General features: G+C 40.8%; 2 protein-coding genes across 2 annotated transcripts; both read right to left on the minus strand.

The window, feature by feature from the left end:
- Window positions 1–106: 106 nt before the first annotated feature.
- LOC146688078 (parafibromin-like) lies at window positions 107–11,995 on the minus strand. Its single transcript, XM_085439434.1, has 11 exons — window positions 11,761–11,995; window positions 11,122–11,227; window positions 10,878–10,947; window positions 10,697–10,759; window positions 2,976–3,028; window positions 2,721–2,851; window positions 2,089–2,194; window positions 1,845–1,914; window positions 1,664–1,726; window positions 1,468–1,521; window positions 107–1,232 (listed from the first exon to the last, which is right to left on the minus strand). The coding sequence occupies exons 1-10, from the start codon at window positions 11,889–11,891 to the stop codon at window positions 1,469–1,471; spliced, it is 846 nt and encodes a 281-aa protein (XP_085295560.1). The 5' UTR covers window positions 11,892–11,995; the 3' UTR covers window positions 107–1,232; window position 1,468.
- On the minus strand, window positions 6,670–10,175 carry LOC146688079 (uncharacterized). Its single transcript, XM_085439426.1, has one exon. The coding sequence runs from the start codon at window positions 9,210–9,212 to the stop codon at window positions 6,975–6,977; it is 2,238 nt and encodes a 745-aa protein (XP_085295552.1). The 5' UTR covers window positions 9,213–10,175; the 3' UTR covers window positions 6,670–6,974.
- Window positions 11,996–12,558: the final 563 nt, after the last annotated feature.

Genomic DNA, 12,558 nt, shown 5'->3' on the forward strand with positions numbered 1-12,558 from the left:
TCTCTAGATGCCTGATCTGAATGACGCTTTAACTGCAAACTTTACTTTGATCACAGTGATGTATCAGTTCAACAACTCAGGCAGTTATTGGTAAAATGAAAGCGCATTTCCAGAGCAGCAAGTTGTTTATTAGGAAGGGCTTTACATCGCCGCTACAGTAGGTACATGTTAAGCAGGACAGATACAACAGAATGGTTGTGAAACACTTGAGAACGACCAAATCTCATGTCCATCTCCTAAAACGCTGTGTCAACAGTCATGTTATAAATATTTTATATGTTGGATGTTGCTTTAAAATTAAAAATGAAAACATCAGCATGTTGGGACAAACATCCTTCACAGTTACATGGTCAGTTTATTGTTCTTTTGTTTATGAAGACGAAATGACACCGTGATAAGTAAAGCTTATTACAGTACTTTCTTACAGTAAAATGTAAATTCTGATGCAGAGAATTCAGACTGAAACACAAACTTTTTACACACACAAAAAAAATCCCAAACATTGGCATTAGTGCGTTGTTAAAACTGAATTCAAATTTACTTTCTAAAAAGTGTCACCACATTTGTTTTAAAGTATAACCTCACGAGAAGAAAACAGAAAACTCAGCTTTAAAACAATAAACTGGGCTTAGGGTCAAACAAATGTTAGAACTACTAAAATTTGTGGCTAAGCTAAAGCAAAGACTGTGTAAAAGGAATCCAAGATGTTAATACTTGAAAAACACTTTTCTGATCTAAGAAATCTGTGAAATTAACAGAATAAAAAGCAACTCCAAGTTTTACCATTGACTTTGTGTGCTTTGTTTCAGGTTTCTCTTTCATTGATGTTAAGTATCTCTACATCAAACCTGCTAACTCATACCATAGATGCATGTTGAAGACTACAGGTAATCCCCCCGAAGTAAACCTACATCTGCAAACACCCTATAACTGTGACTCATGCATTGTTCCCCTTAACCTGCCAACCTCTTGCTACAAATGTTGAATTGGCCTTCATATTCTACACTCATTACATTACTCAGGAAAAGTCCCAGAAATCTTATCAGATCAGATCAGCCAAATTACGAATGACACTAAAACTCCAAGGTTGAAGCCAGAGATGGTCAGCAAACCCCGGTCTTCTGTGTCTGAGATGGCAATTCCAATGTAAGTCAGGCCACACATCACCAGCTTTGCACATTGCCTTCTTTATGGTCCTCTAGACGGGCAGCCAGACACACACATTCCTCATCCTTGGGGTGAAAGCAGTTTTCACATTATTAGCAAATTACAGGATAAAATGTGATATAATATCAAACATCTTTAACTGCCCAAACTGCAGAAAATTCTAAAAGTTAAGATATTCAGACTTTGTCAATTTCAGTGTCCTGACTGGGGGGTGGGGGATGTTTGAAGCATCACATTTCTAATGATACCACACAGAGAACAATATCAGCCACATGTGACATCTGAAGTAACATAATTTACCTCAACTCTTGTTTTTTTTGGCTTCAGAAGATGCCTCATCAGCTTCTCTTCTGACTAAAAAAAACAATAAGAAACAAAAAAGAAACAAAAACAAACAATTTCACAGCACAAAACAAATGCCTTCATACCACCTTCCTTTACTTCACTTATTCAATATTAAACTCCACATCATGTTGTAAAAATGCTGTAACTTTACCTTGTGTCCGGCTTTGCAGACCTATTTCTATGGGCGCACTTCTGTCGATGCTCGTTGACGTGGCTGCAAATGGACAAAAACAACATTTGAAGCAAATTTTCAGCGAACCAAAACCTGGAATGACAACACCTGTACTAGATGCCACAGAAAGCCCCCTCCTCAGCGCCCAAGCGCTACTTACAGCTCTCGCCATTAAGATATGTACGCAAGTCCTTTCGATCAGGTCGTCTGACAGCACGGATGTTCTCTGTCTATAAACAACACACAATCATAAAAGTCAACACTCTTTAAAGTTTACAAGATGCTGCATGTATGACAAAATGTGGGCTGGAATCAGGATTGTCCTCAAACAACACGTTGGTAAGCAATGAAGGATTGATACTGACAGATTCTGGGCTGTTTCACATGAACTCCAGAGCACTTACTGCAGCTCTTTGCACATAGGATGGATGCGGCAGGTGCACATTGTTGAGAAAGAACAAGATAGAGTCCAAGGTATAGTACTCTTTGGGCTGCCCCTCTTTACCAGTACTAAAGATCAAAAGAAGCAAAATACATTAAAAAGCATGCAGGCGTCCAGTTTTACAACTAACAAACTTTAAGTGAATTACTGCGTGATGCACACTTAAGGTGGTTTGATGTGAACCGCATTAAGGCTTGAATATAAAGCCAAAGTCACTTTATCAACCACTGTCAACGGTTCTCCTGCTAGCTAAAGCACTGCTCCTTGCAACTTCAGTTTCTGCGTCACATGCACAAAGTTTGGTTTTTGCACGGTGAAGAAAGACGTTTATAGTCATGACTGTAGGGACTAAAAGAGAAAACAAACAAACACACAGGTGTTTCAACTCGACTCTTTGGATTTCTGACTCCGTGAAACAACTCTGAGCTACGTCCATGATTAATTAGCATTACACAGTACTACAAGTTTGGCTTTTCCTCTCTCGAGCTAAGTTTAAAGGACATACATTAGCTTTCATGAAAGCTAGTAAAATAGTCTATGGGAAAGACCTTCCTGTTGCACTAATAATTAAAGATTTTGTGTTTTATGACATACCCCGAGATTATGTAGTTGGTCTTGACATTCTTGGGCCAGGAGAACTCCCCAAATATAACTTCATCTCCTTTAGCAACAATCTCCTTTTTCTGGATGTTATACTGACGAAGAACACTCAACACATCCGCCATCTTCAGTTGTATGTATGCAAGGTTTACAAGGTAAACACAGCCATCAAAGGAGGGTTGAAGCATCACATTTCTAATGATACCACACAGAAAAACCACATAAGCCATCTGAAGTAACATAATTTACCTCAACTCTTGGTTTTTTGGCTTCAGAAAATGCCTCATCAGCTTCTCTTCTGACTAAAAAAAACAAAACAAACAACAATAACAAAGAGAAAGGAAACAAAAAAAAACATTATTTCACTGTGCGAAACATAAATTCCTTCACTTATTCAATAGAAAATATTTGCAAAAATATGACTATTAGCGACAGGACAGTGCCATTATTAATATCAGCACTAGCATTTATAAGTACCGTATTTTCACGACCATAAGGCGCACTTAAAAGTCTTAGATTTTCTTCAAAAAGTGCGGCGCGCCCTATAGCGCAGTGCGCCCTATGTGTTGTAAGGAGGACGTAGTAGAGAACACCATGAGAACGTTAAAGGGTGAAGTGTGGGCGTTGATCGTATATACCGGGACAATCGCACATACCTGTATAAAAGAACAGGTATGTGCATTATGCAGGACATCGTTGTTTTAACAACCCTGAAAATGGCAAAGAGACACGCTTACGAAGCACAGTTTAAACTGAAGGCCATCAGCTACGCGGAGGAACATGGAAATCGAGCAGCGGCGAGAGAATTTAAGATTAACGAATCGATGGTTCGCAAATGGAGGAAGCTGGAAAACAAGCTCCGGCAGGTCAAGAAAACGCAGCTGAGTTTCCGCGGACATAAGGCGAGGTGGCCCGAGTTGGAGGAAAGACTCGAGCGGTGGATCATCGAGCAAAGAACGAGCGGGAGAAGCGTTTCGACGGTCACCATTCGGCTAAAAGCAGTTTCACTAGCTGAAGAGATGAACATTGAACATTTCCAAGGAGGTCCGTCTTGGTGCTTTCGTTTTATGAAACGGTGCCATTTTTCCATCCGGACCAGGACTACGGTAGCGCAGCAACTTCCAGCGGATTACGGTATAAGGAAAAGCTGGCCATCTTCCGCTCCTACTGCAGCAAACACATCGGCGACAAAAACATCCAGCCCAGCCACATCACAAACATGGACGAGGTCCCGCTCACTTTTGACATCCCGGTGAGTCACACTGTGGAGAAGAAGGGGACCAGCACGGTAGCGATACGCACAACGGGGTATGAAAAGTCTTCTTTTACTGTTGTGCTTGGCTGCCATGCTAATGGACAGAAACTGCCGCCTATGGTGATTTTAAAGCGAAAGACTTTGCCTAAAGAGAAGTTTCCAGCAGAAATCATCATTAAGGCAAATGAAAAGGGCTGGATGGATGAGGAAATGATGAAAGAGTGGCTGAGGGAGGAGTATGTAAGGAGACCAGGTGGTTTTTTCCACGCATCACCATCGCTGTTGATCTGTGACTCTATGCGTGCCCATCTCACAGCCAATGTGAAAAAACTAGTGAAACAAATGAACTGTGAGCTTGCTGTCATTCCGGGAGGCCTGACAAAGGAACTCCAACCGCTGGACATCGGTGTGAACCGCCCGTTCAAAGTAAGGCTGCGAGCGGCCTGGGAGCGATGGATGACCGGTGGAGACCACAGTTTCACTAAGAGTGGAAGGCAGCGCCGGGCGAGTTACGCCACAATTTGCCAATGGATTGTAGATGCTTGGGCTAACATGTCTGCTGGCACTGTTGTTCGAGCTTTCGCAAAAGCCGGCATCGTTTCCGAGGAGCCGCACGGCACGGAAAGTGACTCTGACAGTGAAGACAGTGAACCTGGCATGTTTGATGGAGATTTAGCGCAGCTGTTCAATTCAGACACAGAGGATGAGGACTTCGATGGGTTTGATTGATGATAAAAATGTGAGTACCAAACTTTGTTTTGCTCCTGCTTTATTTTTAAATACGCACACTTGTATGCTTGTGTGTTGTTGATGATGACGATTATTGGTAATAAAAATGTGAGTACCAAACTCAGTCTTGCTCCTGCTTTATTTTTAAATATGCACACTTGCAGGGACGTGCAGAGAGGTTTAAAGGGGCGGGTGCTCAAAGTTAAAAAGGGGCACATTGAACCATGCTGAATAACAACAACACACATTCATCAAGAATCTAATATGGGAAGGGCAGGGCTGTGTTGATCTGAGACTGTAGACATTAAAAAGTCCACAGGAGAGATGGTAGCTGATTAAACAAGTTTCATGAGATAATAACAAAATGCAAAGATTGGTGACAGCGCTTGGAACCATAAGGCAACGAAAAACTGTGACATAAACTCGGCTCTGCCTGTGAATCACTCTTTGCTTCTCTTCTTCCTTCCTTCCCATCATTTCATATATCACTCTCCACTTGCTATCTATCTGAGAACAAGGCACAACTTGCTATTGCACAACTTGCTATTGCAATAAACTATAATCTAATTATCCACACCTAACAACTCTTGCACTTAATCTATAATAAAATGATGACAGCAAAATGTTATAGCCCTGCCTTTAGTAGCCTCATACAGCTCCTACTGTTTCCTCCTCATGTCCTTACCAGCCATGTCTGCACAATGTTATATCATGAGTAATATTTTTTTAAATCCAGCTAAATAAAACACACACATGCACACACAGTGACATTTTAGACCTTCTTCAGAATACTGTATATACTATGGGCATCCTTACATTATTATTTATTACTAGAGCTACAATAATAAAGCAATGAGGAGGGGGAAGTAATAAATATGAAATAATGTATTTATGATGATTCCATTTGTTTCACTATCCACTCTGTGCAGGGCAAAGCTTATTACATTTTTAAACTGTAGAGATACAATCATTTTACTGCTGTAAAATCCAACTTTTGTCTTATTTAAAATATAAATCTAATATAATCTGCTTCTTAATGTATGTTCTTTAAAATACAGCGTGTGTTTTTTAATATATTATAATTATAATAATTATTATGTGGACATGCATATTAGATCGTTTTTTTAGTGAAATATAATCCCTCCAGAAAGGCAGGAAATGCCCAGAAACTTACTTTAAAACTAAATATGTTCCCTAAAACGGTGACAGAGCTACAGACCCATGACAGCCTTACACAGGTAGCCAGCAGCTATGACCAGCACTACTTGTGCAGTTAATAAAAGGACAGGTAATGTTTGTCACGCTGTTGCACACACAGCACGCTCGTTTGTTTCAGTTCGTCAGTTGCAACAAGACAGCTTACCAACGTGTACGTAATAAGCTAATACTCCTGGGTGCTACACACTACAGTGTACGCTGTACACCTACTTACTGGGTTTGTCGCATCAGTCTGTGTCTCTGAGTTAACTTGTGTTTCTCCTACAGCTCCGGACCGCAACAAATGCGCGTGCTCTTTGTGAGCTCGTTCCCGGCTCGTAACCAGCGCGTTCTGCCGTCGAGGGCGATCATTGGTTAAATGTGATCATGTGACTGATGCAAGCCAGATCCTTTTATTTAGCAAAACTATGATTAATAGTTAAATATTATTGTTGAGGGGCACAGACAGGACTCCGCACGCACACACACATAAAATAAATAAATAAATAAATAAAAAAAATTTAAAAGTTGCCTCAACAAAAGGGCACTTTGGGCACTCATCAGGAAAGGGGCGGGTGCTCAAGCCCCTCTAGCCCCCCCCCTCTGCACGTCCCTGGTCTCTATCCATCTAGTATTAAATCTTTCTGGGAAACAAGTATATATATTATGCACACACACAAACACACATGCAGCTATTACCTATTTCTTGTTTTTATACCTAAGATGAATTATTGTTGAATGAAGACATTTTTCAAACAAATGTAAAATGTGGGCAATTGTGTTTATTGGGTAAAGGAAAAGGCAGAAGGGGGGGAAAGGATAGAAAGAATGAAAGAGAGAGATGAGAGAAAACCCCAACAATCCCCTCTGAGCAAGCAGCAGGCGACAGTGGATAGGAAAAACTCCTTTTAAAGTGAAAGACACCTAAAGGAGAAACCTATGGCAGAACCAGGCTCAGGAGGGGGCAGTCAACTGCCGGGACTGGTCGGGGGGTGAGGGTGAAAAAAGAAAAAGGAGGGAGGGGAAGGGGGGAAATGAAGATGGAATAGAGGTGGAGGAAGACGAGGTTACATCAGGTGAGAAGCTGCAGTGCCCCTCCTCCAGAACCAGTGGAAGCGTTTTTTCTTCTTTTTCAGATACTCTTCCACCAGCACTTTTTTCTCAATGATGAGGGTTTTCAGCTCATCGATTGTTTCTGCGTTTTCTTTCTCAAGTTTGTTGCATCTTTTCACCATGTCTTCTAATTGTTCTTGTTTTTCTTTAAGCTTGTCTTTCAGTTCTTTAACTGTTGCCTCCTCTATTCGCTTTGCCTTGTGCACATCTGTGTGCATGTCTTCCAGCTGCTGGTTTCTCTTCTGGATTTCTTGAAGTCTACACTGCAGGTCTTTATGTGTTTTCTGTTGTTCTTGCTTTTGCGCCTGGATTTCAGTGTTTTTGTACTTCAAGGTCTTAGAAAGTTCCTCAAGTTCGGTATTTTTTCCCAGCATCTCATTGATGCTACTCTGCATCGCTGAGCATTGTTTTTCCAGCTTTTTCTTTTCTTCTTCCAGTACAGTTGATTTGTACTTTGTTTCGTTATACAATTCTTGGAGTGCTTGATTTTTCCTCTGGAGATGAAGTTTTTCTTCTTCCTGTTGTATTTTCTGTTGGTCTTTTTCTTGAAGAAGCTCTTTATTTCCGTGCACTTTTTTATCAAGCCTGATTTGGAGCGATCTGTGTTTTTCCTCCATCTCGTCAAGCTTGGAGTCCATTTCCTTCTGTTTCATTTCCATTTGCTTCTTGTTTTGAAGCAACTGTTGACTTTTGTGCAGAGTTTTGTCATGTTTCACCTGCAGCGCTTTGTATTTTTCCTCCATGGCTTGGAGTTTGCTCTGCAGGTCTCTCTGCTCTACGGGCTCTTGTTTCTTTTCTTGGAGGTTCTCCTTATTTCTCTCCAGAGCTTCATCAAGCATTACTCGCAAGCCTTCATTTTGTTTCTCAATGTTCCTCAGCTTGCAATCCATTTCTTCCTTTTTTATTTTCTGTTGGTCTATCTTGTGAAGAAACTCTTTATTTCTCTCCAGAGCTTCATCAAGCATCACTTGCAAGCCTTCATTCTGTTTCTTGATGTGCCTCAGCTTGCAATCCATTTCTTCTTTTTTTATTTTCTGTTGGTCTTTCTCGTGCAGAAACTCTTTATTTCTCTCCAGAGCTTCATCAAGCATCACTTGCAAGCCTTCATTTTGTTTCTCGATGTTCCTCAGCTTGCAATCCATTTCTTCCTGATGTATTTTCTGTTGGTCTTTTTCTTGAAGCAGCTCTTTATTTTTGAGCTGTGTTTCCTCAAGAGTTAGTTGCAGCATTTTCAGTTTTTCCTCCAAGACTTCAAGCTGGGAGTCTGTTTCTTTCTCCAGCATTTCTTGTTGCTCTCTCTCTTGAATGAACTCTTTATTTCTGTGCACTGTTTTCTCAAGCTTGATTTGGAGCGATCTGTGTTTTTCCTCCATCTCGTCAAGCTTGGAGTCAATTTCCTTCTGTTTCATTTCCATTTGCTTCTTGTCTTGAAGCAACTGTTGACTTTTGTGCAGAGTTTTGTCATGTTTCACATGCAGAGCTTTGTATTTTTCCTCCATGGCTTGGAGTTTGCTCTGCATGTCTCTCTGCTGTGTGGACTGTTGCTTCTCTTCTTGGTGGATTTCCTTCAGTTTTTCCAGAGCTTCGTCAAGCTTCTCTTGGAGCTCCTGATTCTTCTTGACCATGTTTTCCTGTTTTATGCTCTCTTTTTTCTCCTTTTGGAGCAGATCTTTATTTTTTTCCAGAGCTCCATCAAGCTTTTCTTGGAGCTCCTGATTCTTCTTGAGCATTTTATCCCCTTTAATGCTCTCTTTTTTCTCATTTTGGAGCAGATCTTTAATTTTTTCTAGAGCTTCATCAAGCTTTTCTTGGAGCTCGTGATTCTTCTTATCTTGGAGAGCCCATTGTTTCTCCTCAATAATACCTTCCCTTTCCTGAAGCTGGTCGGATAATTTTTCTAATTCAGCGCTCTTTCTCTCATTTTCTTCTGTCAGGATCTTAATCTTTTCTCTGTTCATGAGATTTTCCTTCTCCATTTCTTCCAATCGCTTTTCCTCTAATTCCACCTGTTCATCCCAAGGAAGAGAGCTGATGTAAGGGTCTAGGGACTCATACCATGGAATAGAGCTGGGGTCAGCTTCTTGTCTTTCTTGCTCTTTCTGAGACATGTTGGAGTCTGTATACCGTGAGTACGAAAAGTATCCAGATGTTTGAAAATGCTTTACTGGTGAACGTTTGAATGCTGCTAACATAAGTGCTGCAAATAACGGACTGAAAGTTGTACCTCCTCACCCCTATTTATGGATTCAGAAGCCTGTGACATCACAATTCCATAAGCCAATGAGGTTGTCACATGACATTCTAGAATGAGGTCATGTTTTTGTATGAATTTTTTAAATAACATCAACATTCCGTAAGCCAATGAGGTTCTTACATGACTTTTGAATGAGGATAATTATTTTGTGTTAATCGACATAGCCTGCTGCAGCTCAGAGCTCGTGAGCTCAAACGATCCTCCAACCTCAGCCTCCCGGTAGCTTGGATTACAGGCACGCGCCACCGCACCCGGCGAGAAGCAGCTACGTTAACAGGGCTTTTAACTATGTCTGAGGTGACATCATGACACTAACCTGCTGCCCATCATTAGCAAAGTTGTAATGATGGGCAGCAAAGATGAGGAATGAATGGTGCACAATTGTTATATGCAAGTTTTTAGAAAGCTCGTGGTTAACCCAAGAGTATTTTGTCACAATATCAAGAAGAGTAAAGCTTCAATGTCAAGAATAGATAGGAATATAGGGAATTATATATTTTTATTTAAAGACAGGACTCACATGTTTTCATTTCTAGTCTTTAAAACCTGTCTCTATCAGGGACGTGCAGAGAGGTTTAAAGGGGCGGGTGCTCAAAGTTAAAAAGGGGCACATTGAACCATGCTGAATAACAACAACACACATTCATCAAGAATCTAATATGGGAAGGGCAGGGCTGTGTTGATCTGAGACTGTAGACATTAAAAAGTCCACAGGAGAGATGGTAGCTGATTAAACAAGTTTCATGAGATAATAACAAAATGCAAAGATTGGTGACAGCGCTTGGAACCATAAGGCAACGAAAAACTGTGACATAAACTCGGCTCTGCCTGTGAATCACTCTTTGCTTCTCTTCTTCCTTCCTTCCCATCATTTCATATATCACTCTCCACTTGCTGTCTATCTGAGAACAAGGCACAACTTGCTATTGCACAACTTGCTATTGCAATAAACTATAATCTAATTATCCACACCTAACAACTCTTGCACTTAATCTATAATAAAATGATGACAGCAAAATGTTATAGCCCTGCCTTTAGTAGCCTCATACAGCTCCTACTGTTTCCTCCTCCTCCTCATGTCCTTACCAGCCATGTCTGCACAATGTTATATCATGAGTAATATTTTTTTAAATCCAGCTAAATAAAACGTCCCTGCACACTTGTATGCTTGTGTGTTGTTGATGTGACGATTACCGGCAATAGAAATGTGAGTAAGGTACCGAATTCAGGTTTGCTCCCGCTTTATTTTTAAATACGCATACGGTACTTGTATGCGCCCTATAATCCAGTGCGCCTTATGTGTGTGTTAAATACAGTAAGGGCACACATAACTGAGACTGCGCCTTTTAGCACAGTGCGCCTTATGGTCATGAAAATACGGTAGTAATTCCACATCATGTTGTAAAAATGCTGTAACTTTACCTTGTGTCCGGCTTTGCAGACCTATTTCTATGGGCGCACTTCTGTCGATGCTCGTTGACGTGGCTGCAAATGGACAAAAACAACATTTGAAGCAAATTTTCAGCGAACCAAAACCAGGAATGACAACACCTGTACTAGATGCCACAGAAAGCCCCCTCCTCAGCGCCCAAGCGCTACTTACAGCTCTCGCCATTAAGATATGTACGCAAGTCCTTTCGATCAGGTCGTCTGACAGCACGGATGTTCTCTGTCTATAAACAACACACAATCATAAAAGTCAACACTCTTTAAAGTTTACAAGATGCTGCATGTATGACAAAATGTGGGCTGGAATCAGGATTGTCCTCAAACAACACGTTGGTAAGCAATGAAGGATTGATACTGACAGATTCTGGGCTGTTTCATATGAACTCCAGAGCACTTACTGCAGCTCTTTGCACATAGGATGGATGCGGCAGGTGCACATTGTTGAGAAAGAACAAGATAGAGTCCAAGGTATAGTACTCTTTGGGCTGCCCCTCTTTACCAGTACTAAAGATCAAAAGAAGCAAAATACATTAAAACGCATGCAGGCGTCCAGTTTTACAACTAACAAACTTTAAGTGAATTACTGCGTGATGCACACTTAAGGTGGTTTGATGTGAACCGCATTAAGGCTTGAATATAAAGCCAAAGTCACTTTATCAACCACTGTCAACGGTTCTCCTGCTAGCTAAAGCACTGCTCCTTGCAACTTCAGTTTCTGCGTCACATGCACAAAGTTTGGTTTTTGCACGGTGAAGAAAGACGTTTATAGTCATGACTGTAGGGACTAAAAGAGGAAAAACAAACACACAGGTGTTTCAACTCGACTCTTTGGATTTCTGACTCCGTGAAACAACTCTGAGCTACGTCCATGATTAATTAGCATTACACAATACTACAAGTTTGGCTTTTCCTCTCTCGAGCTAAGTTTAAAGGACATACATTAACTTTCATGAAAGCTAGTAAAATTGGCTCTATAGTCTATGGAAGAGACCTCCCTGTTGCACTAATAATAATTAATAAGGTGCTTCGTGACATACCCCGAGATTATGTAGTTGGTCTTGACATTCTTCGGCCAGGAGAACTCCCCAAATATAACTTCATCTCCTTTAGCAACAATCTCCTTTTTCTGGATGTTATACTGACGAAGAACACTCAACACATCCGCCATCTTCAGTTGTATGTGTGTAGAGCAGTGTGTTTGCGAGGCCCCTAGTTATCAACGTCGTGCGGCCTCTCTAGATGCCTGATCTTGACCCGCTTTAACCTCCTAGGACCTGGCGTCCACATGTGTGGACGGCACATTTTGGGGTATTTAGACCAAAATATTCAATTTTGCTCTACAAGGGCCTGATATCCACTTACAAGGACATAATACTGCTACTGTTCTATCGAAATTTTAATGAATATCCTCATATGTGGCTCTTATTTTTGTTAAAAAACAAACAAAAAAAAAAATCTGGTAATTCTTTGTTTTTACATTCATTGGGCCCCAATATGCCCAAATATGAAAGATGCATGCCGTGGAAGAGTTCGGGGTCTTAGGAGGTTAAACTGTAAACTTTACTTTGATCACATGTATCAGTTCAACAACTCAGGCAGTTATTGGTAAAATGAAAGCGCATTTCCAGAGCAGCAAGTTGTTTATTAGGAAGGGCTTTACATCGCCGCTACAGTAGGTACATGTTAAGCAGGACAGATACAACAGAATGGTTGTGAAACACTTGAGAACGACCAAATCTCATGTCCATCTCCTAAAACGCTGTGTCAACAGTCATGTTATAAATATTTTATATGTTGACCAAAAAGACTGTGGATGTTGCTTTAAAATTAAAAAT

Source organism: Copadichromis virginalis, linkage group LG18 (genome assembly GCF_057382275.1).
Source record: "Copadichromis virginalis isolate Kocher_CV1m ecotype Utaka linkage group LG18, C_Virginalis_male_GT1.1, whole genome shotgun sequence".
Lineage (NCBI taxonomy): Eukaryota > Metazoa > Chordata > Actinopteri > Cichliformes > Cichlidae > Copadichromis > Copadichromis virginalis.

What these genes read in the sequence shown, in the direction of transcription:
- LOC146688079 (XM_085439426.1), bottom strand. Translation starts at nt 9,212, where the DNA reads ATGTTAGCAGCATTCAAACGTTCACCAGTAAAGCATTTTCAAACATCT.
- LOC146688078 (XM_085439434.1), bottom strand. Translation starts at nt 11,891, where the DNA reads ATGGCGGATGTGTTGAGTGTTCTTCGTCAGTATAACATCCAGAAAAAG. An exon ending in TCTGCAAAGCCGGACACAAG is followed by an intron (nt 3,029 to 10,696) that starts GTAAAGTTACAG and finishes TGTTTTTTTTAG; the next exon opens with TCAGAAGAGAAGCTGATGAG. An exon ending in ACCAACTACATAATCTCGGG is followed by an intron (nt 2,195 to 2,720) that starts GTATGTCATAAA and finishes TTTGATCTTTAG; the next exon opens with TACTGGTAAAGAGGGGCAGC.